The following is a 25,510-nucleotide window of genomic DNA, read 5'->3' as shown; positions in this document are numbered from 1 at the left end:
TTCTGTACTTACAGCATTCATATAAATGCATTTTTATTTATACAATGCAACTGTTCAAATAGTTTTGTGTTTTACTTGTAGCCCTGGTTGTCCTGGAAATAAAATGGTCAAACACTTAATTGTGAGGCTAAATAAAGTGGTTGGACTGGCAGATAAATGAAAGTCAGACAAATGAAAAGTTGATCTTTTGCTGGGGTCTCGGGACTGATAGGGTTAACAAGGAAAACAAGCCTGCATCGGCAAGATCATCACCACCAAGAGACAAACCAAATGAAGGAAGCAATTTAAGTAATACTACTTGATGTTGCCATGTAACATAGGAGCATAAAAAGGTCAGATTAGCCAACTTCAAAACAAACACCAGTTATGAGGGCATGCGTATAAAGACATTCACATGAGAAAAAAAGAGACTTTAAAATGGAAAAAAGTGACCTGATCATCTTGACTTCCATCTGAAAGAGAGGAGAGAGAGACAGAGAGAGACAGAGAGAGACAGAGAGAGACAGAGAGAGAGAGACAGAGAGAGACAGAGAGAGACAGAGAGAGACAGAGAGAGACAGAGAGAGAGAGAGAGAGAGACAGAGAGAGACAGAGAGAGACAGAGAGAGACAGAGAGAGAGAGACAGAGAGAGAGAGACAGAGAGAGACAGAGAGAGAGAGACAGAGAGAGACAGAGAGAGAGAGACAGAGAGAGAGAAACAGAGAGAGAGAAACAGAGAGAGAGACAGAGAGAGAGAGAGACAGAGAGAGACAGAGAGAGAGAGACAGAGAGAGAGAGACAGAGAGAGACAGAGAGAGAGACAGAGAGAGACAGAGAGAGAGAGAGAGAGAGACAGAGAGAGACAGAGAGAGAGAGACAGAGAGAGAGACAGAGAGAGAGAAACAGAGAGAGACAGAGAGAGAGAGACAGAGAGAGACAGAGAGAGAGAAACAGAGAGAGACAGAGAGAGAGAGACAGAGAGAGACAGAGAGAGAGAGACAGAGAGAGACAGAGAGAGACAGAGAGAGAGACAGAGAGAGAGAAACAGAGAGAGACAGAGAGAGAGAGACAGAGAGAGACAGAGAGAGAGAGACAGAGAGAGACAGAGAGAGAGAGAGAGAGAGAGACAGAGACAGAGAGAGAGAGACAGAGAGAGACAGAGAGAGAGAGAGAGAGAGAGACAGAGACAGAGAGAGAGAAACAGAGAGAGACAGAGAGAGAGAGACAGAGACAGAGAGAGAGAAACAGAGAGAGACAGAGAGAGAAAGACAGAGAGAGACAGAGAGAGAGAGACAGAGAGAGACAGAGAGAGAGAGAGAGAGAGAGACAGAGACAGAGAGAGAGAAACAGAGAGAGACAGAGAGAGAGAGACAGAGACAGAGAGAGAGAAACAGAGAGAGACAGAGAGACAGAGACAGCGACAATGAGAGAGGAGAGAAAGACAGGGAGACAAAGAGAGAGAGACAGAGATACAAAGAGAAAGGAGAGAGAGAGAGACAGAGCGAGAGATAGAGACAAAGAGAGGGGAGAGAAAGAGAGAAAGAGAAAGAGAGAGAGAGAGACAAAGACAGAGAGAGGAGAGAGCCAGAGAGACAGAGGGAGAGGCAGAGAGACAAAGAGAGGCAGAGAGACAGAGGCCGAGAGAGGAGAGAGAGAGGAGACAGAGAGACAAAGAGAGAGAGACAAAGAGAGGCAGAGAGAGAGAGAGAACGAGAGAGGAGAAAGAAAGAGAGAGGAGAAAGAAAGAGAGAGGAGAGAGAAAGAGATAGGCAGAGTCATCAACTAAGCAGTTCAAGTAAACAGAACAACTCCTTCCAGCTGATCAATTTGCAGTAAATGCTACAGTAGTGATGCTGGGTGGGTGATGCTACAGTAGTGATGCTGGGAGGGTGATGGTAGAGTAGTGATGCTGGGAGGGTGATGCTACAGTAGTGATGCTGGGAGGGTGATGGTAGAGTAGTGATGCTTGGAGGGTGATGGTAGAGTAGTGATGCTGGGAGGGTGATGGTACAGTAGTGATGGTGGGAGGGTGATGGTAGAGTAGTGATGCTGGGAGGGTGATGGTACAGTAGTGATGCTGGGGGGTGATGGTAGAGTAGTGATCCTGGGGGGTGATGGTAGAGTAATGATGCTGGGGGGGTGATGGTAGAGTAGTGATGCTGGGAGGGGGATGCTACAGTAGTGATGCTGGAGGGTGATGGTAGAGTAGTGATGCTGGGGAATGATGGTAGAGTAGTGATGCTGGGAGGGTGATGGTAGAGTAGTGATGCTGCGGGGTGATGGTACAGTAGTGATACTGGGAGGGTGATGGTAGAGTAGTGATGCTGGGAGGTGATGGTACAGTAGTGATGCTGGGGGGTGATGGTAAAAGAGGCCCACAGTGAGCCAGACTCACAGGGACAGACAGGGTTTGAGGTCATGAATGTTTCATCAACATGTATAATTCATTATGAAAATGACTCCAAATCTTCCCTCTTCTTCTTTAATATCAGCCCTAATCTCAGAGGAGATAATTCATGTTTTTAATGCAGTAGTTTTTAATGCATGTTTTTAATGCACTGCTCCTAGAATGGCAGGTGATGATGCATTGCTACAAATGGGGAGTATAACTACAGGATCACCAAAGAGACAATTCTATTTCATATACAGTGCCTTGCGAAAGTATTCAGGCCCCATTGAACTTTGCGACCTTTTGCCACATTTCAGGCTTCAAACATAAAGATATAAAACTGTATTTGTTTGTGAAGAATCAACAACAAGTGGGACACAATCATGAAGTGGAACGACATTTATTGGATATTTCAAACTTTTTTAACAAATCAAAAACTGAAAAATTGGCCGTGCAAAATTATTCAGCCCCCTTAAGTTAATACTTTGTAGCGCCACCTTTTGCTGCGATTACAGCTGTAAGTCGCTTGGGGTATGTCTCTATCAGTTTTGCACATCGAGAGACTGACATTTTTTCCCATTCCTCCTTGCAAAACAGCTCGAGTTCAGTGAGGTTGGATGGAGAGCGTTTGTGAACAGCAGTTTTCAGTTCTTTCCACAGATTCTCGATTGGATTCAGGTCTGGACTTTGACTTGGCCATTCTAACACCTGGATATGTTTATTTTTGAACCATTCCATTGTAGATTTTGCTTTATGTTTTGGATCATTGTCTTGTTGGAAGACAAATCTCTGTCCCAGTCTCAGGTCTTTTGCAGACTCCATCAGGTTTTCTTCCAGAATAGTCCTGTATTTGGCTCCATCCATCTTCCCATCAATTTTAACCATCTTCCCTGTCCCTGCTGAAGAAAAGCAGGCCCAAACCATGATGCTGCCACCACCATGTTTGACAGTGGGGATGGTGTGTTCAACTGTGTTGCTTTTACGCCAAACATAACGTTTTGCATTGTTGCCAAAAAGTTCAATTTTGGTTTCATCTGACCAGAGCACCTTCTTCCACATGTTTGGTGTGTCTTCCAGGTGGCTTGTGGCAAACTTTAAGACACTTTTTATGGATATCTTTAAGAAATGGCTTTCTTCTTGCCACTCTTCCATAAAGGCCAGATTTGTGCAATATACGACTGATTGTTGTCTTATGGACAGAGTCTCCCACCTCAGCTGTAGATCTCTGCAGTTCATCCAGAGTGATCATGGGCCTCTTGGCTGCATCTCTGATCAGTCTTCTCCTTGTATGAGCTGAAAGTTTAGAGGGACGGCCAGGTCTTGGTAGATTTGCAGGGGTCTGATACTCCTTCCATTTCAATATTATCGCTTGCACAGTGCTCCTTGGGATGTTTAAAGCTTGGGAAATCTTTTTGTATCCAAATCCGGCTTTAAACTTCTTCACAACAGTATCTCGGACCTGCCTGGTGTGTTCCTTGTTCTTCATGATGCTCTCTGCGCTTTTAACGGACCTCTGAGACTATCACAGTGCAGGTGCATTTATACGGAGACTTGATTACACAGGTGGATTGTATTTATCATCATTAATCATTTAGGTCAACATTGGATCATTCAGAGATCCTCACTGAACTTCTGGAGAGAGTTTGCTGCACTGAAAGTAAAGGGGCTGAATAATTTTGCACGCCCAATTTTTCAGTTTTTGATTTGTTAAAAAAGTTTGAAATATCCAATAAATGTCGTTCCACTTCATGATTGTGTCCCACTTGTTGTTGATTCTTCACAAAGAAATACAGTTTTATATCTTTATGTTTGAAGCCTGAAATGTGGCAAAAGGTCGCAAAGTTCAAGGGGGCCGAATACTTTCGCAAGGCACTGTTCCTTTCGTCGGCCATTCTATGTGATTTCACTCCATATAAGTAACGAAAAGACAATTTTATACTCCCCCAATCAAATATAATACAGTATCTATGTGGAATAGGTGACATGGAAGTCAATGGAACGGACAATCAGCAGTTGCCTCATGATTTTTGGGTGAATTAAAATAAATTCATGATATGTACCCATATATTCTAACGTATAATGCTTCATGAGCTTTTTAGTTCAACTGTTGTACCCCATCAAAACCCAAAATATAAGCTTGTATTCATTTGATGTTTGTAAACAAAGTAAACGTAGACAAAAAAACTATATAACCACAAAACATTATTAAAACTATAACTTTGATTTCATACATCCCTAGCTCTCTCTATGGATTTGAGAGAGTGGTTACATTTATCCAGCCCCATTTCTCAGCTTTTTACCGAAACAAGGGGCAGGGAGTAACTTTGTCGTTGCTTTCACTGCTGATTGCCGCTTTAATTATGAGACAAAATAATACTGTAGAAGATTAGTTCTAGTGAAGAGCAAAGTAAAAGACTTTCTAAAACCTACTGCGTCTCCACCGATGAAGAAGTCTACAGGGGATATATAGTATATAAGGGAGTGTTATTGTACCCCTGAGATGAAACAGAATAAGGGCTTTGATCATTAAAGGTAGGCCGAAAAAGATCTGAGGTTTCTTTGGAAGTGTCGATTTCTCAGATAACAATATAACAATGGTATGGCCCAGGAAAAAAAATAATCCGGAAACAGCTCTAGATTCTTCAACGAGATGAGAAACAAAACAAAATGACAAGAGGTTTTTTTGTAATACAAGAAGAAGAAGAAAAAATGAACTAAAGTCAAACAGAAAACATACAGACTCTGTAACTCATGCTGAGGCCTGAGGAGACAAAAAAAAGATAAGCGAAGGAAGATGAGGAATCAGAAGACAACAAAAGAAAAAAGATGGTAGAAGTTTGTGCTCATGAAAAAACTTACAGCGCGTGAGATAGAACAAAATAAGTATTGTAGACGTATGACAGAGAAAATGGAATAAATAAATAACCAGATGATGAACATGAGCTCTTGTTCCAGATAGTGCTAGATGAGTAAGAGTACGATGGACGGACGTCTGGTAAGTGATAGCTACCTGGGATGAGGTCATCCTCCTCGAACGTGGACATGGTCATGCTGGTGACCTGATGCTGTGTCTTCCTCTTCTCCTGCAGGATCTGCTGGAAGGTCCTCAGGCACTTCAGCCTCCGCACCTCCCTCTGGCTCATCTCCGGGGGGTGCTCCTTTGGTTCTGCCTCTCCCGCTGCCTCACCCTCAGGGGCTGCAGGGGTATCTGGGACATCTGCTTCTATGTTGGACTGCGGAGGCGACAGCGGTGGGGGTTCGTCTCCCCGCTTCTCCTGCGGTGCTGGCTCCTCAGCCAAGGAGGAAAGCGAAAGGGACTCTGCAGTGGTGCATTGCGATAGCGAGGTGTTGAGAGTGGGGGCGTCTGTTGGGCCCTGGGGCAAAGGAGACGCTCCCTTTTCCTCTGATTCTATATGGGGTGGGGAGAAGGTAGGCTCTGGACCAGCTGAGGAAAAGTCTAGGCCTGGGTGGTAAACATCTTGTCCAGGGTAGGGAAGGGGAGAAGTTTTGCAAGGGTCATCATGGTCCTGTGGGAGGACATCACTGATCTCTTCTGGCAGGGGTTCACTGGGGGAGGGCTCTGAGGGAGCAGAAGAGAGAACACTGGTCTGGATCTGTCCCTCTGTGTCGTCCGTGGCCCCTGGGTTCACCCCATCCTCTTGGGACGTTTGAGACAAATCTGCATGGGGTAAGTCCATTTGAGGCTCATCAAAGACGCTTGTGGGTAGCTCCACCTCGCTCTCGACTCCAGGACTCTGGGCAGTTCCGGGTTCTTCCAGCTTGCGTAGCGCATCCCGCAGGGCAGAACTGAAGTCCAGCACAGCTTGGCCGATCCGCTTCACATTAAAACCCATGTTTTGGATCTCTGTGCTGTTAGGGCGAGGGAGGCGGCCATCCAGGTCTGGAATAACTGTTTCCTCTTTCCCTCTGACCAATGAAATGCCTGTTTCATCCCCTCTGACCGATGGAATGTCTGTTTCAGCCGCAATGCTGTGGCTCAGTAAGGAGTTCTCAGTCCAGGTATAAGTTCCATCTGTAGACTCTTCAGTAATGCCACACTCATAGCCAGAATAAGTCTCCTGGAAACTATCGACTTTGGAGTCAGTTGTGTAGCTGAGATCTGTGGGGGTATCTGCGTGGCTGTACCCTTCCACCTCATCAGTATGTCCTTCCACTGAGTGGTAACCAGAGCTCTGGTGATATGAGTAATCAGCAGCACACTCGTACCCCAGGCGGTGGCTCTCTGTGTGGGCATCGGTCGGAAATTGAGTACCAGGCTGTGGTTTTGGCCTCCGTCTATGGGCGCGCCACTCTTCATGGCTGGAGGTGCTGGGGGGGTTGTAGTGTAGTCCAGACTGGAGGGAGAGGCGGTCTGAGCTTCCTGTGGAGGACAGGCCCAGGGTACTGTACCCCCCTGAGCCCCTGTACCGGCTCCCTGTCCCCTCCAAGCAGGCAGGCCCCTCTCCCTCTTGCTCTTCCAGACTCACCTGTCTGGAGTAAGAGCTTTCTTCATGCCACCTAGTCTCCCCAGACCCACCATGCTGTGGGCCAGCAGCGCCCAAGCCCTCTACCCCAGCACCCCTACTACTACCACTAGCCCCACCATGCCCTGCACCGTGTCTGGACAAGGGCCTCTCGAGGTCAGACTCTGAATTGGGGCTGTGTCCTGAGGACAGGGAGCTGATGCTGGGGAAGTCCTGGCCGTCGTGCTGCTCCAGGTAGCCAAAGCTCAGCTTCCTGATGACGGTGGGTTCTGGGATGTCTGAGCTGTGTTCCGATGTATCCTCCGTCTCAACCTCCTCCTCCTCCTGTTCCTGGCCCTGAAGCTCAACTGACTCTGTGCCTGGCGAGACTGTGGTAGACGTTTCTTCTAACGTTGGTAAGTGGAACTCAACTGGCATTCCGTGTATGCTGTGGCGTTCGCTGAAGACGGACGGTCGGCAGACATTGGAATTTGAATGCTCCATCTGCCTGTCCAAACTGCCATAAGCACTGACAGGCCTCTGGCGAGGGGTTAAGAGCGACCCATCACTGCCCAGTGCTGCCCCAGACCAAGCCCCACCCCCTGGACTGCCACTGGCCTTGTTTCCCGAGCGAATGCCCTCTATCTCCAGGAGCACAGCATCCACACAGGAAGATACCTCCTCTACAGAGCCACGGACAGACGTAAGGTAGTCCCGCAGGTCTGAGATCTCCTCCTGGATCTTGTTGATCCCTCTTAGCTCCTTTAGGATGTGCTCGATGATGGCGCTAGACTCTTCTTCCTCATATTCCTCCTCCTCTTGGTCTTCTTCCTCGTCCTCCTCCAGCAGAGTATCGTGCCGAGTTCTGTAATCCACATAGTCACCCAAAGAAACAGGCCTTTTTGGTTCTGCACGTGTCCTAGTGAATTCAGCCTTACCCCCTTCTGCTCCTGCCACTGCGCCAAACCCAGAACCGTTCATGTTTGGACCAATCCGGTTGTGGTGTTGAGCTTCTCTTCTGCATTCTGGAATTGTTCGAATCCCTGCCGGGATGATCCATTTCTGGTGTTTGGGTGTTCGTCGCTGTTCTGGGACAGTCCTGATCCCATCTGGGATGATCCATTTCTGCTTCCTTGGAGACTGGCAGCTGCTACTGTTGTGCTGCAGAGTGCAAGGGATCCTGACACAGCCCTCTCTGTTTAGCTCCACCTCTCCAACACAGGATACCCCTGACACTCCTCGATGTGCCTTACCATTGGGGACCCTCGAGGAGCAAGCTTCCTCTCTGGGCCCACACCTCGCAAAAATATATGTGCCTTCCTTTCTCTTCTCCTGAACCTCAACTCCCCCCTCCTCCTCGATCCCAGCATTGTTATGGTCTGGGGCAGGTACTTCCTGTCCTGATCCTTGGAGCAGGCGGTGGATCTTCTCCCGGATGACAAGAGCTACCCTGGGGTTGGGGGCCCTCTTTTTGCGAACCTTCTCCTTGGTGTCCACTTTGGGGGCGACACCTGTTCTGTGTTGTCCATTGAAGCGGTTCCTGGAGAACATCTTCTGGGACAAAAGGGGAGGGCTCCTACCCTCAGGTGTCCCCCCACATTGTTGCTGGAGTCACATTACAGGAGAGGGCCAGCATCTAAGTCCGAGAGAACAGACTCATGGGTGCCTATTCAGCTGCACCTATCAGGAACTTTAGTTCATAAATAAAAGACACAAAATCAAGATAAAACACAGCTTTACGGTTAGAACATATTAAGCCTCTGATGAATATCACAGGAAAGCCATGTGACTCCAGTCACCTTTCTGTACACATTTCCTCTCCTTTCCCATCGAAGCACAGTGGAAGAGACATAAAATATGCTCAGAACTGTAAGTACTATGGCTCTTTTAGTTCCACAAAGCAGACAAGACAACAAATAGGAGGAATTTGTGATCTATAGCATACTAGATAAATGCTGTATAAATGTTTTCTATACAAATGCTTTCTTTGGCATGGCATTTCTATTTTCCATTAATGGAAATGGTTATTCACAGGAACAATCGGGTTCAAGTACCCAGCTCTTGGGATTCTATAGAGTAAGTAAGTACCACACCTAATTCTTTGAGCCAGAAACTCTCTAGTTTTAATTCATTTACCTAACCATTAGGCCATATTGCTACTCTGCCATTACCGTCTAAAGGCCCATTCTGAAAGAGGAGTTTCTGTCATAACGAGTAGGGCAGAACAGAATCAATCAGAGTTCATTTAAATCTTATGATGGGACGCCATTGGTTTGGCCATGGAAAAGGAATACAATTATCTGAGTAGCTGATTGAATTCCAGAATGTAATTGAATTCCAGAATGTAATTGAATTCCAGAATGTAATTGGAGAAAGTTAGAAGAACATTTAATAATAAAATAGAAAAACACGACGTCCTGGCATTATCCTGTTATATAAGGAATGTGACATATATTACCGACATGGAGTCAATGGAATGTGGAATCTGATGAACTGTGTTCTGTGTTCCATGTTCCGTGTTCCGTGTTCTCATTCTAATATGAGAGGAGAAGTTATGAAATATCTTCCCTCTGTTCAACTGAAGCCCGTCTTCTCCTGGGCCCTGATGACCGTGTAATTGCCTTGACTACAGCAGAAATTGCTCTCATTCCTCCGCCACTCCATCTCAGACCCTTGACAAGACAGAAAGCAAATCCTGTAGCTAAACTGGTCCTTCTTTGGACACTGTGTTAACAACCCTCCCGACGAGCTTCAATGCCATACAACTCTCCTTCCGTGGCCTCCAACTACTCTTAAATGCAAGTAAAACTAAATGCACGCTCTTCAACCGATCGCTGCCTGCACATGCCCGCCCGTCCAGCATCACTACTCTGGACGGCTCTGACTTAGAATATGTGGACAACTACAAATACCGAGGTGTCTGGTTAGACTGTAAACTCTCCTTCCAGACCCATATCAAACATCTCCAATCCAAAGTTAAATCTAGAATTGGCTTCCTATTTCGCAACAAAGCATCCTTCACTCATGCTGCCAAACATACCCTCGTAAAACTGACCATCTTACCGATCCTCGACTTTGGCGATGTCATTTACAAAATAGCCTCCAACAAATTGGATGCAGTCTATCACAGTGCCATCCATTTTGTCACCAAAGCCCCATATACTACCCACCACTGCAACCTGTATGCTCTCGTTGGCTGGCCCTCGCCACATACTCGTCGCCAAACCCACTGGCTCCAGGTCATCTACAAGACCCTGCTAGCTAAAGTCCCGCTTGCTGGTCACTATAGCTGTACCCACCCGTAGCACGCGTTCCAGCAGGTATATCTCACTTGTCACCCCCAAAGCCAATTCCTAATTTGGCCACCTCTCCTTCCAGTTCTCTGCTGCCAATGACTGGAATGAACTACAAAAATCTCTGAAACTGGAAACACTTATCTCCCTCACTAGCTTTAAGCACCAACTGTCAGTGCAGCACACAGATCACTGCACCTGTACATAGCCCATCTGTAAATAGCCCAAACAACTACCTCTTCCCCTACCATATTTATTTATTTATTTTGCTCCTTTGCACCCCAGTATTTCTACTTTGCACACTCATCTACTGTCAAATTTACCATTCCAGTGTTTAATTGCTATATTTTATTTACTTTGTCACCATGGCCTATTTATTGCCTTTACCTCCCTTATCTCACCTCATTTGCTCACATTGTATATAGACTTATTTTTCTACTGTATTATTGACTGTATGTTTGTTTTACTCCATGTGTAACTCTGTGTGTCGAACTGCTTTGCTTTATCTTGGCCAGGTCACAATTGTAAATGAGAACTTCTTCTCAACTGGCCTACCTGGATAAATAAAGGTGAAAAAAACACAAAAAAAACAAGGTAGTTAAGCCCCACTGACAGAAGTGCACACACACACACACACACACACACACACACACACACACACACACACACACACACACACACACACACACACACACACACACACACACACACACACACACACACACACACACAGACAGGCACAGACACACAGACACACACACACACACCACACACCTATACACTCGGAGAAAATGGTTTGGTTAGGGTACAGTATTGTACCCGTGGCTCCAAAATATCAAAATTCACATGATGTACTTTCAGAGGTACACACACATACCTATAATCTAACATGGTACTTGTCCGGTACATTTTAGGGTACATGTGTGGATAATCTTGTATAAATGGTACATTTTTGTACCCAATATTTTGAGTACAAACATACAATCATTGCACACTCTAAAAAAAAACATAATGAAACATATTTCCCATCATGCTCTATTGTAAGATCATTTTTAGAATGTGTTTCTGCATGCACATTGAGTCATTGATTGATCCTATGCTGCACAAAGCTAAATACCATACAAAACAAAACTAATCCCATTTTTTTGTATTTGGAATTACCACACCCAGTACTGAGATGGTCACACCTGTTTAGTTGGTTTAGGTAGTCTCAATTATACATTTTCCCTACCTTGGATGTCATTATAAATTTAGGTGATTAAAAGTTCACATTTTTGGATATCATATCTCTGGCTGGATTCCAATAGGAATTACATATCACTCTGTAAACCAGCATAATGTGAGTTGCCTGATGTGGCTCGCAAACAAGGAGTTTCAGACCACTGTGATGGGTAGGGCTGGCACAATTACCGTGTAACCGATGGTCATAATTAAACAATCAGCCCAGAGGGGATGTGGTATTTGGACAATATATCACAGCTAAGGGCTGTTCTTATGCACAACGCAACGCGGAGTGCCTGGGTACAGCCCTTAGCCGTGGTAGCCTGGAGGGCCTGGAGGGAGAGTTTACAGTCTAGCCAGACACCTAGGTATTTGTAGTTGACCACATACTGTATTCTAAGTCAGAACCTTCCAGAGAAGTGGTACTCGTCAGGCGGGCGAGTGCAGGCAGCGATCGGTTGAAGAGCATGCATTTCGTTTTACTAGCATTTAAGAGCAGTTGGAGGCCACAGAAGGAATGTTGTATGGCGTTGAAGCTCGTTTGGAGGTTTGTTAACACAGTGTCCAAAGAAGGGCCAGATGTATACAGAAAGATGTCATAGGGGTAGAGGTGGATCAAAGAATCACCCGCAGCTAGAGCGACATCATTAATGTATACAGAGAAAAGAGTCGGCCCGAGAATTGAACCCTGTGGCACCCCTATTGAGACTGCCAGAGTTCCGGACAACAGGCCCTCCGATTTGACACACTGAACTCTATCTGAGAAGTAGTTAGTGAAACAGGCGAGGCAGTCATTAGAGAAACCAAGGCTGTTGAGTCTGCCAATAAGAATGGGGTGATTGATTGAGTTGAAAGCCTTGGCTAGGACGATGAAGTTGCTGCCGGGGGTGTGGAGCTGTTGGCCGGGGTTGGGGTAGCCAGGAGGAAAGCATGGCCAGCAGTAGAGAAATGCTTATTGAAATTCTCGATTATCATGGATTTATCAGTGGTGACAGTGTTTCCTAGTCTCAGTGAAGTGGGCAGCTGGGAGGAGGTGCTCGTTTTCTCCATGGACTTTACAGTGTCCCAAAACCTTTTGGAATTAGTGCTGCAGGTTGCACATTTCTGTTTGAAGAAGCTAGCCTTTGCTTTCCTAACTGACTGTGTGTATTGGTTCCTGACTTTCCTGAAAAGTTTGATGCTAGTGCAGTAGCCCACAGGGTGTTTTTGTGCTGGTCAAGAGCAGTCAAGTCTAGGGGGGAACCAAGGGCTACATCTGTTCTTAGTTATACATTTTTGAAGGGGCATGCTTATTTAAGATGGTGAGGAAAGCACTTTTAAAGAACAACCAGGCATCCTCTACTGACAGGATACCCGGGCCAGGTTGATTAGAAAGGCCTGCTCGCAGAAGTGAGCAGTGTTTTAGGGAATGTTTGAGGGGTGGTCGTTTGACCGCGGACCCATAACGGATGCAGGCAATGAGGCAGTGATCGCTGACATCCTGATTGAAAACAGCTGAGGTGTATTTAGAGGGCAAGTTTGTCAGGATGATATCTATGAGGGTGCCCATGTTTATGGATTTGTGGTTGTGCCTGGTAGGTTCCTTGATAATTTGTGTGAGATTGAGGGCACCTAGCTTAGATTGTAGGACGCCTTGGGTGTTAAGCATATCCCAATTTAGGTCAGTTAGCAGTACGCGCTCTGACTTTGGGGGGGGGTGAATAGTTATGCAGGCTCAAGTTCAGTTTTTTGGTCTTATTTATTTTTTGCTTCTCCCCAAAAAACATTTTGCATCTTCAAAGTGGTAGGCATGTTGTGTAAATCAAATGATACAAACCCCCACAAAAATATATTTTATTTCCAGGTTGTAAGGCAACAAAATAGGAAAAATGCCAAGGGGGGTGAATACTTTCACAAGCCACTGTATTTTATTTTTCACAATAAAGAGTTTAATTTCAACGATAAATGATTAATTTACACACTGCAGGATTGATAGCTATTGAACCATGTCTCTGTCATTAGCAAACACAGAAATGGATGGTACTGGTAAATCTAAAATTGACTTGAAAGTAGGGCTGGGCGATATATCAAGTTTATGTTTTAGCGCGATATGGAAAATGTCTGTATCGGAAGAATCAAGGTTTTGTTATAATGTTGTAATGTTTTACAAATTGCAGAATCTCACTGTCTCTTCTCTGTCAGCCCAATGTCCAATCATGTCCCAATTGCGTGACAACACGTGCATAAATGTTATCCACCAATCACAACCTTAGACAGCCTTGGTAACAGTTCCACCATAATGGAAAGGGAGGAAGCCAGCTCAGCCCCTCCTGAGGAAGCCAGCACAGCCTCTCCTGAGGACGCGAGCTCAGCCTCTCCTGAGGACACCAGCTCAGCCTCTCCTGAGGAAGCCAGCTCAGCCTCTCCTGAGGAAGCCAGCTCAGCCTCTCCTGAGGACGCCAGCTCAGCCTCTCCTGAGGACGCCAGCTCAGCCTCTCCTGAGGATGCCAGCTCAGCCTCTCCTGAGGACGCCAGCTCAGCCTCTCCTGAGGGCGCCAGCTAAGCCTCTCCTGAGGAAGCCAGCTAAGCCTCTCCTGAGGACGCCAGCTCAGCCTCTCCTGAGGAAGCCAGCTCAGCCTCTCCTGAGGAAGCCAGCTCAGCCTCTCATGAGGAAGCCAGCTCAGCCTCTCCTGAGGAAGCCAGCTCAGCCTCTCCTGAGGAAGCTAGCTCAGCCTCTCCTGAGGAAGCCAGCTCAACCTCTCCTGAGGACGCCAGCTCAGCCTCTCATGAGGACGCCAGCTCAGCCTCTCCTGAGGACGCCAGCTCAGCCTCTCATGAGGAAGCCAGCTCAGCCTCTCCTGAGGATGCCAGCTCAGCTTCTCCTGAGGAAGCCAGCTCAGCTTCTCCTGAGGAAGCCAGCTCAGTCTCTCCTGAGGAAGCCAGCTCAGTCTCTCCTGAGGAAGCCAGCTCAGCCTCTCCTGAGGAAGCCAGCTCAACCTCTCCTGAGGAAGCCAGCTCAGCCTCTCCTGAGGACGCCAACTCAGCCTCTCATGAGGACGCCAGCTCAGCCTCTCCTGAGGACGCCAGCTCAGCCTCTCCTGAGGAAGCCAGCTCAGCCTCTCCTGAGGAAGCCAGCTAAGCCTCTCCTGAGGACGCCAGCTCAGCCTCTCCTGAGGAAGCCAGCTCAGCCTCTCCTGAGGAAGCCAGCTCAGCCTCTCCTGAGGAAGCCAGCTCAGCCTCTCCTGAGGATGCCAGCTGAGCTTCTCCTGAGGAAGCCAGCTCAGCCTCTCCTGAGGATGCCAGCTCAGCCTCTCCTGAGGAAGCCAGCTCAGCCTCTCCTGAGGAAGCCAGCTCAGCCTCTCATGAGGAAGCCAGCTCAGCCTCTCCTGAGGATGCCAGCTCAGCTTCTCCTGAGGAAGCCAGCTCAGCCTCTCCTGGGGAAGCCAGCTCAGCCTCTCTCAGCTCAGCCTCCCCCAAAAAGGGTAGCAAAGTTTTTTCAGTAATATGGAAGTGGTTCGTTCGGGTTTAAGAGGTCTGATGTTCAGCAAACAAATGTTCTGTGCAAAATGTGTCAGAAAGACAATTGCTACGAAAAGCAGCAGTACAAGCAACACCTTCCATCACCTGCAACATGAGGTGGAATGGGAGGAATCAGCAAACAAATGTTCTGTGCAAAATGTGTCAGAAAGACAATTGCTACGAAAAGCAGCAGTACAAGCAACACCTTCCATCACCTGCAACATGAGGTGGAATGGGAGGAATGAGTTAGACGACGCAATCCCGATTCCCAAAACGTCTGCTAAAAGACAAACTACCAGAGCCGCAACCTTTTCAAACGTAATCCCTTATGACAAGAAGAGTTTGAGGTGGAAGGAGATAACAGATGCAGTGACCTATTACATAGCGAAAGATATGGTTCCAATCATTACAGTAGAACATCCAAGCTGTTAAAAGCTGCTAGGTACAGCTGACCACAAATATCAGCTGCCAAGCCGCAAGTGTTTCACGGAAGAAGCCCTGCCGCGATTATACACTGCTACCCGTAAAATAGTCGCAGAGAAGCTGGCTAGTGTTTGTTATTTTTCCACCACAGCCGATCTATGGTCAGGCAGAACGTCAGAGCCTAAGTTTGACAGTCCACTACGTAAATGAAGACTGGAAATGGCAAAATGTTTGCCTCCAGACATCTTACTTCCCAGATGATCATACGGGTGAAGTAATAGCCCAGAGACTCAAAGACTCTCTGGCATCGTGAAAGAGGAGGCGACAGGTGTGCCTGACAACTGACAGCAGGAGCAGCATGATAAAAGCATTGCGCTTGAACATCTGGACCCGCCTGCAGTGCTTAGGGCTTCACCTCGCCATCGGTCAGTGTGACGTTGGATAATTCAAGTGTATTCAAAACAGTGATGTTCAGACCAGCTGTAGGCTAATGTGTCAGTAGTTGTGTCATTCTGCCAATCCAATAGCAAATAACCACAGGCTGTTTTAATTATAACAACAAATGAACTAAATTAATACATTTTTTTAATCAAAATGATTATGCTGTGTATAAATGACATAGTCAAACAGCTAATGGTCAAACATTCCTAAACAATAGAATAGACGTGTGGGTGTGTGTTGTTCATTTGTGTTGTTCATTTGTGTTGTTCATTTGTGTTGTTCATTTGTGTTGTTCATTTGTGTTGTTCATTTGTGTTGTTCATTTGCCTTGAGGCTTTGTATATTTCTGTAATCTAATAAAGAAAATCCAGTTAAGAATTATGTCTTGGCCTTTTTTAATTTGTTTAGAGAAAAACAAGAAATCGATATATATATATATATATATATATATATATCGTGAATCGTCCAAACCTCAGAATTGTTTTTAGGTATTACTTTTAGGCCATATCGACCAGCCCTACTTGAAAGGCACCCTGGGAAATATGCAAAAAAGGCTTTACACCCTACAGTGTTAAAGCAACACCCAAAATCTGTTTTAGAGGTACATTTTCACCGCTTAAAAGTAACAAGCGACTGTGCCGCTACCCTGAACAGGCAAATGTGTATCTTTTCTAAATGAAAGGTTATGTACCTGCACCACCTTGTCCCCTAAGGTACACTATTGGCTCTTTAAGGTACACTATTGGCTCTTTAAGGTACACTATTGGCTCTTTAAGGTACACTATTGGCTCTTTAAGGTACACTATTGGCTCTTTAAGGTACACTATTGGCTCTTTAAGGTACAATTATGTACATATAACAAAAAAATACATAAGACGTACCACTACAGGGTACCACTACAGGGTACCTCTACAGGGTACCACTACAGGGTACCTCTACAGGGTACCACTACAGGGTACCTCTACAGGGTACCACTACAGGGTACCTCTACAGGGTACCACTACAGGGTACCACTACAGGGTACCACTACAGGGTACCTCTACAGGGTACCACTACAGGGTACCACTACAGGGTAACCCTACAGGGTACCACTACAGGGTACCTCTACAGGGTACCACTACAGGGTACCACTACAGGGTACCACTACAGGGTACCTCTACAGGGTACCACTACAGGGTACCTCTACAGGGTACCACTACAGGGTACCACTACAGGGTACCACTACAGGGTACCTCTACAGGGTACCACTACAGGGTACCTCTACAGGGTACCACTACAGGGTACCACTACAGGGTACCACTACAGGGTACCTCTACAGGGTACCACTACAGGGTACCACTACAGGGTACCACTACAGGGTACCACTACAGGGTACCTCTACAGGGTACCACTACAGGGTACCTCTACAGGGTACCACTACAGGGTACCACTACAGGGTAACCCTACAGGGTACCTCTACAGGGTACCTCTACAGGCTACCACTACAGGGTACCTCTACAGGGTACCACTACAGGGTAACCCTACAGGGTACCTCTACAGGGTACCTCTACAGGGTACCACTACAGGGTAACCCTACAGGGTACCTCTACAGGGTACCTCTACAGGGTACCACTACAGGGTACCTCTACAGGGTACCACTACAGGGTACCTCTACAGGGTACCTCTACAGGGTACCACTACAGGGTACCTCTACAGGGTACCACTACAGGGTACCACTACAGGGTAACCCTACAGGGTACCACTACAGGGTAACCCTACAGGGTACCTCTACAGGGTACCTCTACAGGGTACCTCTACAGGGTACCACTACAGGGTACCACTACAGGGTACCACTACAGGGTACCTCTACAGGGTACCACTACAGGGTACCTCTACAGGGTACCACTACAGGGTACCTCTACAGGGTACCACTACAGGGTACCTCTACAGGGTACCACTACAGGGTACCTCTACAGGGTACCACTACAGGGTAACCCTACAGGGTACCACTACAGGGTACCTCTACAGGGTACCACTACAGGGTAACCCTACAGGGTACCACTACAGGGTACTGTTACAGTGAAAAGTGTTTGATTGATGATTAACTCTATTGGAGACCACACAGGTCACATCAAGACAAGCTCAGGAACAGTGCACACAGTGCTAATAACACCATGTTCACCAGACATTGGTGAATGAGATGAGACGTATCTTGGAGGTGAGACACAGCTGATCTTGTTACTGACAGAAGGGAAATGTGAGAGATGTGGGTTGTAGATCAGAGTTAAAGTCGTCCGACAGCCCCTCAATCCTATCCCAGTGGTAAGGTATAGTATGTCTGTCTGACCTATGGCCATGAGGCCCCCTCACACACACACACATACATAGCTATCACAGCTATGGCCATGAGGCCCCCTCACACACACACACACACACACACACATAGCTATCACAGCACTGACCTATGGTCATGAGGCATCGGCTACTTGTTTATGGAGGGGGAGAACGCTGCAGGTCAGTGACAGGTGTGGTTCAATACCCTTTTCATAACAAACAGACAAACATAACACGCATGAGGAGAGAGAGGGAGAGGGAGAGAGAGAGAGAAAGGCCAACTTGAGGAAGGAAGAGAGAGAGAGAGAGAGAGAGAGAGAGAGAGAGAGAGAGAGAGAGAGATGAAGAAAAGGAGAGACAGAGGGAGAAAGTAGAGAGGGGTTAAGGGGAGGGAGGGAGGGAGGGAGAGAGGGAGAGAGGGAGAGAGGGAGAGAGAGATCACTTTAGACATCTATACACACTATATCAGCCTTCTCTTACACACAATCTCTAAGGGACAGAGAGAGAAATCAGGAGCGAGCACATATGAAATGGTCTTAAATAAAATATTTTGTTCTGTGCCACTGTAAAGCCTTAGAGTTGAGACATTATCTCTGTGTCCTTCACATTTAATCCCCTACTCTGATTGATTTATTGATCAGGCTTATGGAAGTCACACACTGGTGAACACACTGTTCAAACCAAAATCAGCTAGCAGTTCAAAATCAAGACACAAACAGACTATGTGGCAGTCTCTCAGGTCTACAACCGGCTTAACATACACACAAACACAGGTCCATTCCTTAAAACTGTAATCTCCTTGTCCGTCTGTAAGGGATTACAATAGGTGTGTTATGGTGGTAGAGTAAACATTGTAGAATCCAGCTGAATGACCGAAGGCAGACGCCACAACCAGGAGATGACAGAAGGGGTAATGAAGCAGACAGATGACCAGGAGATGACAGAAGAGGTAATGAAGCAGACAGATGACCAGGAGATGACAGAATGGGTAATGAAGCAGACAGACGACCAGGAGATGACAGAATGGGTAATTAAGCAGACAGACGACCAGGAGATGACAGAAGGGGTAATGAAGCAGACAGATGACCAGGAGATGACAGAAGGGGTAATGAGGCAGACGCCACAACAAGGAGATTACAGAAGGGGTAATGAAGCAGACAGACGACCAGGAGATGACAGAAGGGGTAATGAAGCAGACACCACAACCAGGACATGACAGAAGGGGTAATGAAGCAGACGCCACAACCAGAAGATGACAGAAGGGGTAATGAAGCAGACAGACGACCAAGAGATGACAGAAGGGGTAATGAAGCAGACAGATGACCAGGAGATGACAGAAGGGGTAATGAGGCAGACGCCACAACAAGGAGATTACAGAAGGGGTAATGAAGCAGACAGACGACCAGGAGATGACAGAAGGGGTAATGAAGCAGACACCACAACCAGGACATGACAGAAGGGGTAATGAAGCAGACAGACGACCAGGAAATGACAGAAGGGGTAATGAAGCAGACACCACAACCAGGAGATGACAGAAGGGGTAATGAAGCAGACAGACGACCAGGAGATGACAGAAGGGGTAATGAAGCAGACACCACAACCAGGAGATGACAGAAGGGGTAATGAAGCAGACGCCACAACCAGGAGATGACAGAAGGGGTAATGAAGCAGACAGACGACCAGGAGATGACAGAAGGGGTAATGAAGCAGACGCCACAACCAGGAGATGACAGAAGGGGTAATGAAGCAGACACCACAACCAGGAGATGACAGAAGGGGTAATGAAGCAGACGCCACAACCAGGAGATGACAGAAGGGGTAATGAAGCAGACAGACGACCAGGAGATGACAGAAGGGGTAATGAAGCAGACAGACGACCAGGAGATGACAGAAGGGGTAATGAAGCAGACAGACGGCCAGGAGATGACAAAAGGGGTAATGAAGCAGACGCCACAACCAGGAGATGACAGAAGGGGTAATGAAGCAGACAGATGACCAGGAGATGACAGACGGGGTAATGAATCAGACGCCACAACCAGGAGATGACAGAAGGGGTAATGAAGCAGACAGACGACCAGGAGATGACAGAAGGGGTAATGAAGCAGACAGATGACCAGGAGATGACAGAAGGGGTAATGAAGCAGACAGACGACCAGGAGATGACAGAAGGGGTAATGAAGCAGACGCCACAACCAGGAGATGACAGAAGGGGTAATGAAGCAGACGCCACAACCAGGAGATGACAGACGGGGTAATCAAGCAGACAGACGACCAGGTGATGACAAAATATTTCTCATTGAGAGTAATGCTCAATGGTATTACAAAGAGCATATTTAGTGAAGTGCTCAAATCAAATCAATCACTCAGCACAGGTGCAGATTAGAGCTAACTCAAGGTCTGACTAACAACGGCTGCCGCACTGTCAAGAGACAGAGGACAAAGAGAGAGGGAATGAAAGTCAGGGGGAGAGATATAAACAGAGAGAGAGAGAGAGAGAGAGAGGCGAGAGAGTGAGAGCGAGAGGAAGGAGAGAGACAGAGAGTGAAAGGGTGAGAGTGAGGCAATTAGAGATTAAGGGAGGGAAAGAACGAGTGTGGGAGAGAGCAGGAGAGAAGCATAGAAATGGAATGAAAGAAACAGATGGAGAGAAAGGAAAGACAAGGAGAAGGAGAGAGATAGAGAAAGGAAAGACAAGCAGAACGAGAGAGAGAGAGAAAGGAAAGACAAGCAGAACGAGAGAGAGCGAGAGAGAAGGGAAAGACGAGCAGAACGAGAGAGAGAGAGAGAAGGGAAAGACGAGCAGAACGAGAGAGAGAGAGAAAGGAAAGACGAGCAGAATGAGAGAGAGAGAGAAAGAGAAAGGAAAGACAAGCAGAATGAGAGAGAGAGAGAAAGAGAAAGGAAAGACGAGCAGAATGAGAGAGAGAGAGAGAGAAAGGAAAGACGAGCAGAATGAGAGAGAGAGAGAAAGAGAAAGGAAAGACAAGCAGAATGAGAGAGAGAGAGAGAGAGAAAGGAAAGACGAGCAGAATGAGAGAGAGAGAAAGAGAAAGGAAAGACAAGCAGAATGAGAGAGAGAGAGAGAAAGGAAAGACAAGCAGAATGAGAGAGAGAGAGAGAGAAAGGAAAGACAAGCAGAACGAGAGAGAGAGAGAGAAAGGAAAGACAAGCAGAATGAGAGAGAGAGATAAAGAGAAAGGAAAGACAAGCAGAATGAGAGAGAGAGAGAAAAAGGAAAGACAAGCAGAATGAGAGAGATAGAGAAAGGAAAGACAAGGAGAAGGAGAGAGAGAGAGAAAGGAAAGACGAGCAGAACGAGAGCGAGAGAGAGAGAGAAAGGAAAGACGAGCATGGCTCTCAAGAGAAGACAGGCTATGTGCTCACTGCCCACAAAATGAGGTGGAAACTGAGCTGCACTTCCTAACCTCCTGCCCAATGTATGACCATATTAGAGAGACATATTTCCCTCAGATTACACAGATCCATAAAGAATTCGAAAACAAATCCAATTTTGAAAAACTCCCATATCTACTGGGTGAAATTCCACAGTGTGCCATCACAGCAGCAAGATTTGTGACCTGTTGCCACGAGAAAAGGGCAACCAGTGAAGAACACACACCATTGTAAATTCAACCCATATTTATGCTTATTTATTTTATCTTGTGTCCTTTACCATTTGTACATTGTTAAAACACTGTATATATATATATATATATATATATATATATATATATATATATATATATATATATATATATATATATATATATATATAATATGACATTTGTAATGTCTTTATTGTTTTGAAACTTCTGTATGTGTAATGTTTACTGTTAATTTTTATTGTTTATTTCACTTTATATATTCACTTGATATATTATCTACCTCACTTGCTTTGGCAATGTTAACACATGTTTCCCATGCCAATAAAGCCCTTGAATTGAATTGAATTGAGAGAGAAAGGAAAGACAAGGAGAACGAGAGAGAGAGAGAAAGGAAAGACAAGCAGAACGAGAGAGAGAGAGAAAGGAAAGACAAGCAGAACGAGAGAGAGAGAGAGAAGGGAAAGACGAGCAGAACGAGAGAGAGAGAGAGAAAGGAAAGACAAGCAGAACGAGAGAGAGAGAGAAAGGAAAGACAAGCAGAACGAGAGAGAGAGAGAAAGGAAAGACAAGCAGAACGAGAGAGAGAGAGAAAGGAAAGACAAGCAGAACGAGAGAGAGAGAGTGAGAAACGAGGAGAAAAAAGAGAAAGCACAAAAGACATTGGCTGAAAACGCTGTCATGGTAGCTATGGTAACCATGTGGCCACCGCTTTTCTGTAATGGAATCCTATAGAAGACAAAGCAAGCCGTAACAATATCAGATAAAATTATTGATAAATTATGGCATTTTTATTTATTTAACTAGGCTAGTCAGTTAAGAACAAATTCTTATTTCCAATGACGGCCTACACTGGCCAAACCCTAACGATGCTGGACCAATAGTGCGCCGCCCTATAGGAATCCCAATCACAGCCGGTTGTGATACAGCCTGGATTCGAACCAGGGTGTCTCTTAGACCTCGATCACTGAGATGCAGTGCCATAGACCGCTGCACCACTTGGGAGCCCATAAATGATAGATAAATGGTGGATAAAGAGTAGGGATAGAAGTGTGATTCCACGTGACTGCGTGACTATGACTAGGGGTCTGAAGTTTTCCTGGATCTCTTTAGCACAGTGTCTGTAGATGCTAGTAGGTCATAGAATCATAGTCCTAGAGTAATTCCCAGAGATTATATGGCGTGTATGGGGTCATTGTGTCAGAGCAGCTGACCAGCTGGATGGATAATAGGCTATAGAGACATCTGGCACTGAGGAGGCAGGCCAGTTATGGAGGGTTATGGGGAGGGTTATGGGTTATTAGCTTGTTGATGTTGTTGTTGACCAATCATAAGTCATCAACACGGCAATAGGCTCCAGTCACAGAGCCTCCATGTGGGGCAAAAGTTAGGAGATGTCTAATCAATGGAAGATTGAATTAAAATAATAGAATTAAAAGTTAAAGGAGAAGGACAGGCTACAACGACCAAGAGCCAACAGGTAGACTGCTACTTTATATTCTGAATGGAGTTGTTATTATTTGTAACTGTAGGATGAGAAAGTGCATGAAGTGTCAATTAGCCTAGCTAGCTTATCTAGCGTCTCCCGGGTTGATGCAGAGAAGACTGTTGTGTTTCGAATACCCATACTAACATACTGTATACTACATAATTAATGAGTATATATTATATACTATTAGTTAATTTTAGTATACTGTAAACGGGACAGTATCCTTTCAGTTGAGCGTACTAGCGCTTCGCAGGTCTACCGGAAGTTGATGCTGTTGCTATTCAACCTCTTGCTAGCTTGTTAGCATAACAAATTACTAGTTAGACATTTCACGACTTCGGGTGTGTTCTTAAATTACTTTCTGGAGTGCCAGAGTGCGCTTGTAAATTCAGAGCGTTGTCAGATTGTTTGTTTGTAAATTTATAGGGTTTCGCTCTCGGAGCGCACACTGGACGCAAATGAGAGTGACCACTCTGACTATTTTATTCACCCTAGCAGAGCTGGTTAGGCAGTTGTCATGTTATCAAGAGCGTTGGTGACTAACTGTGTTGCTGTTAATTACGCATTTTTGCCGACGATAACTGACACCAGCCATATTCAACTGGTGTTGAGCGATCGTAAATTCATTATTATTCAAATTAGCTAGCAAGTGCATGTTAATGCTTTTTGACCTGTGCCCAAATTAAATGTCATTGGTTCAGAGTTTGTTTTGATATATTAACCTGCGTGTCGTGATCGTGTTTGGTATAGGGGGAAAAAATACATTTATGCACGATGGCACTCGCGCTCAGCCGGTTTGGGTTCTGTGTAACAGAACTGATGTGGCAGGCGAAAACCTGAGGAAAATCCATCCAGGAAGTGGGATATTTTTGATGTGGGTACTTTTCAATTGAATGCCTATACAGTATGTAATGGGATATGACCCAGATTGCAGTTCCTATGGCTTCCACTAGATGTCAACAGTAAACAGAAAAAAGCAGAGCTGGTTTGCTCGCATGAACGATTGCGCGCCGTTCGTTATTTTTCCTTTCTATTGAAAACACTATTGTCCGGTCTAAATATGATTGATTATTGAGGATTAATTGTAAACATCGTTTGACATGTTTCGACAAACCTTACTGGTACTATTAGGATGTATTCGTCTGCATGTCATGTCTGCCTTTGAGCCAGTGGATTACTGAACAAAACGCACCAACAAAACTGAGTTTTCGGGAAATAAAGAGGGACTTTATCAAACACAATTAACATTTATCTGAAGCTGGGACTCTTGTGACTGCAAGCATATGAAGATCATCAAAGGTAAGTGATTAATTGTATCGCTGTTTCTGACTTTTGTAACTCCTTTACTTGGTTGTAAAATGTTTGTGCGCGGGGCGCTGTCGTCAGATAATCACATGGTACACTTTCGCCGTAAAGCCTTTTTGAAATCTGACACAGCGGCTGGATTAACAAGAAGTTAATCTTTAAACCGATGTAAAAAATTTGTATTTTTATGAATGTTTAATTTGACAATTTCTTTATTTTGAATTTGGCGCTCTGCTATTTCACCGGATGTTGGCCAGCGTCCCACCAACCCATAAGAAGCTAGCTAACATACCGGCACATACTGCTGTAATGATATGCTAGGTGGTTCGTAAGGATAGCGTAGCTAACATACCGGCACATACTGCTGTAATGATATTCTAGGTGGTTCGTAAGGATAGCGTAGCTAACATACCGGCACATACTGCTGTAATGATATGCTAGGTGGTTCGTAAGGATAGCGTAGCTAACAAATTGTCAGCCAACAGAAAGTGTAAGGTAACTTATTTGAAAAGTAATTACTTTTTTACATTGCTCAACATTTTATTAACATTTGTCATAATTAGTTAAAGCAATGAATTTGTATCGTCTCTCGGTTGGACTTCAGGTGCATATTTTCCGCTGTTTTCTTCAAATCTTTAAACAATGTGAAGCCACGCCCATTTCCCTGAAGAATTGCATTATGGGCTCTAAAGTACGGAAATAGTGTCCTCTGCGTGTATACTTCATATTTTAGAGGATTTAGTACGACATCCGGGAACTTTTGGCATACTAACTATACCATACTATAACCAATAAGCATACTATATACACTCAATTCATGTCACAAATAGTACAGTTAGCGTGGGTAGTATGAGTATCTGAACACAGCTCATCTAGTGGTGAAGCGGCAATTAGCCTAGCTAGCTAGCTTAACTAGCGTCTCCCGGGTTGATGCAGACAAGACAGGTACTACGTCATCATACTGGATGATAAATAAACTAACTATGGCAGCTATTAGTATACCATAGCAGCTATTAGTCTACTACAGCGCGAGTTGGCTTGGTTGGTTGAAGTCTCTAGTCTCTCCCTCACTCCTCTGTGTCACTCACTCACA

At 45.6% G+C, this 25,510-nt stretch overlaps 1 protein-coding gene across 1 annotated transcript in view; it reads right to left on the bottom strand.

Annotated features, from left to right (window-relative positions):
* LOC110536437 (protein unc-13 homolog B) overlaps positions 1-25,510 on the bottom strand; it is a 135,044-nt gene that overhangs the window by 99,549 nt on the left and 9,985 nt on the right. The window contains exons 2-3 of the mRNA XM_090191219.1: positions 5,380-8,522; positions 433-452 (exon numbers count right to left, since the gene is read on the bottom strand). Coding sequence (XP_090047345.1) covers positions 433-452; positions 5,380-8,383 — 3,024 coding nt within the window. The 5' untranslated portion in view covers positions 8,384-8,522. The remainder of the gene's footprint in view (positions 1-432; positions 453-5,379; positions 8,523-25,510) is intronic.

This window comes from Oncorhynchus mykiss, chromosome 11 (assembly GCF_057628025.1).
Source record: "Oncorhynchus mykiss isolate SJ-2025 chromosome 11, ASM5762802v1, whole genome shotgun sequence".
Classification (NCBI taxonomy): Eukaryota; Metazoa; Chordata; class Actinopteri; order Salmoniformes; family Salmonidae; genus Oncorhynchus; species Oncorhynchus mykiss.
The sequence above is the reverse complement of the archived record's forward strand: the minus strand, read 5'-3'. Positions and strand labels throughout refer to the sequence as shown.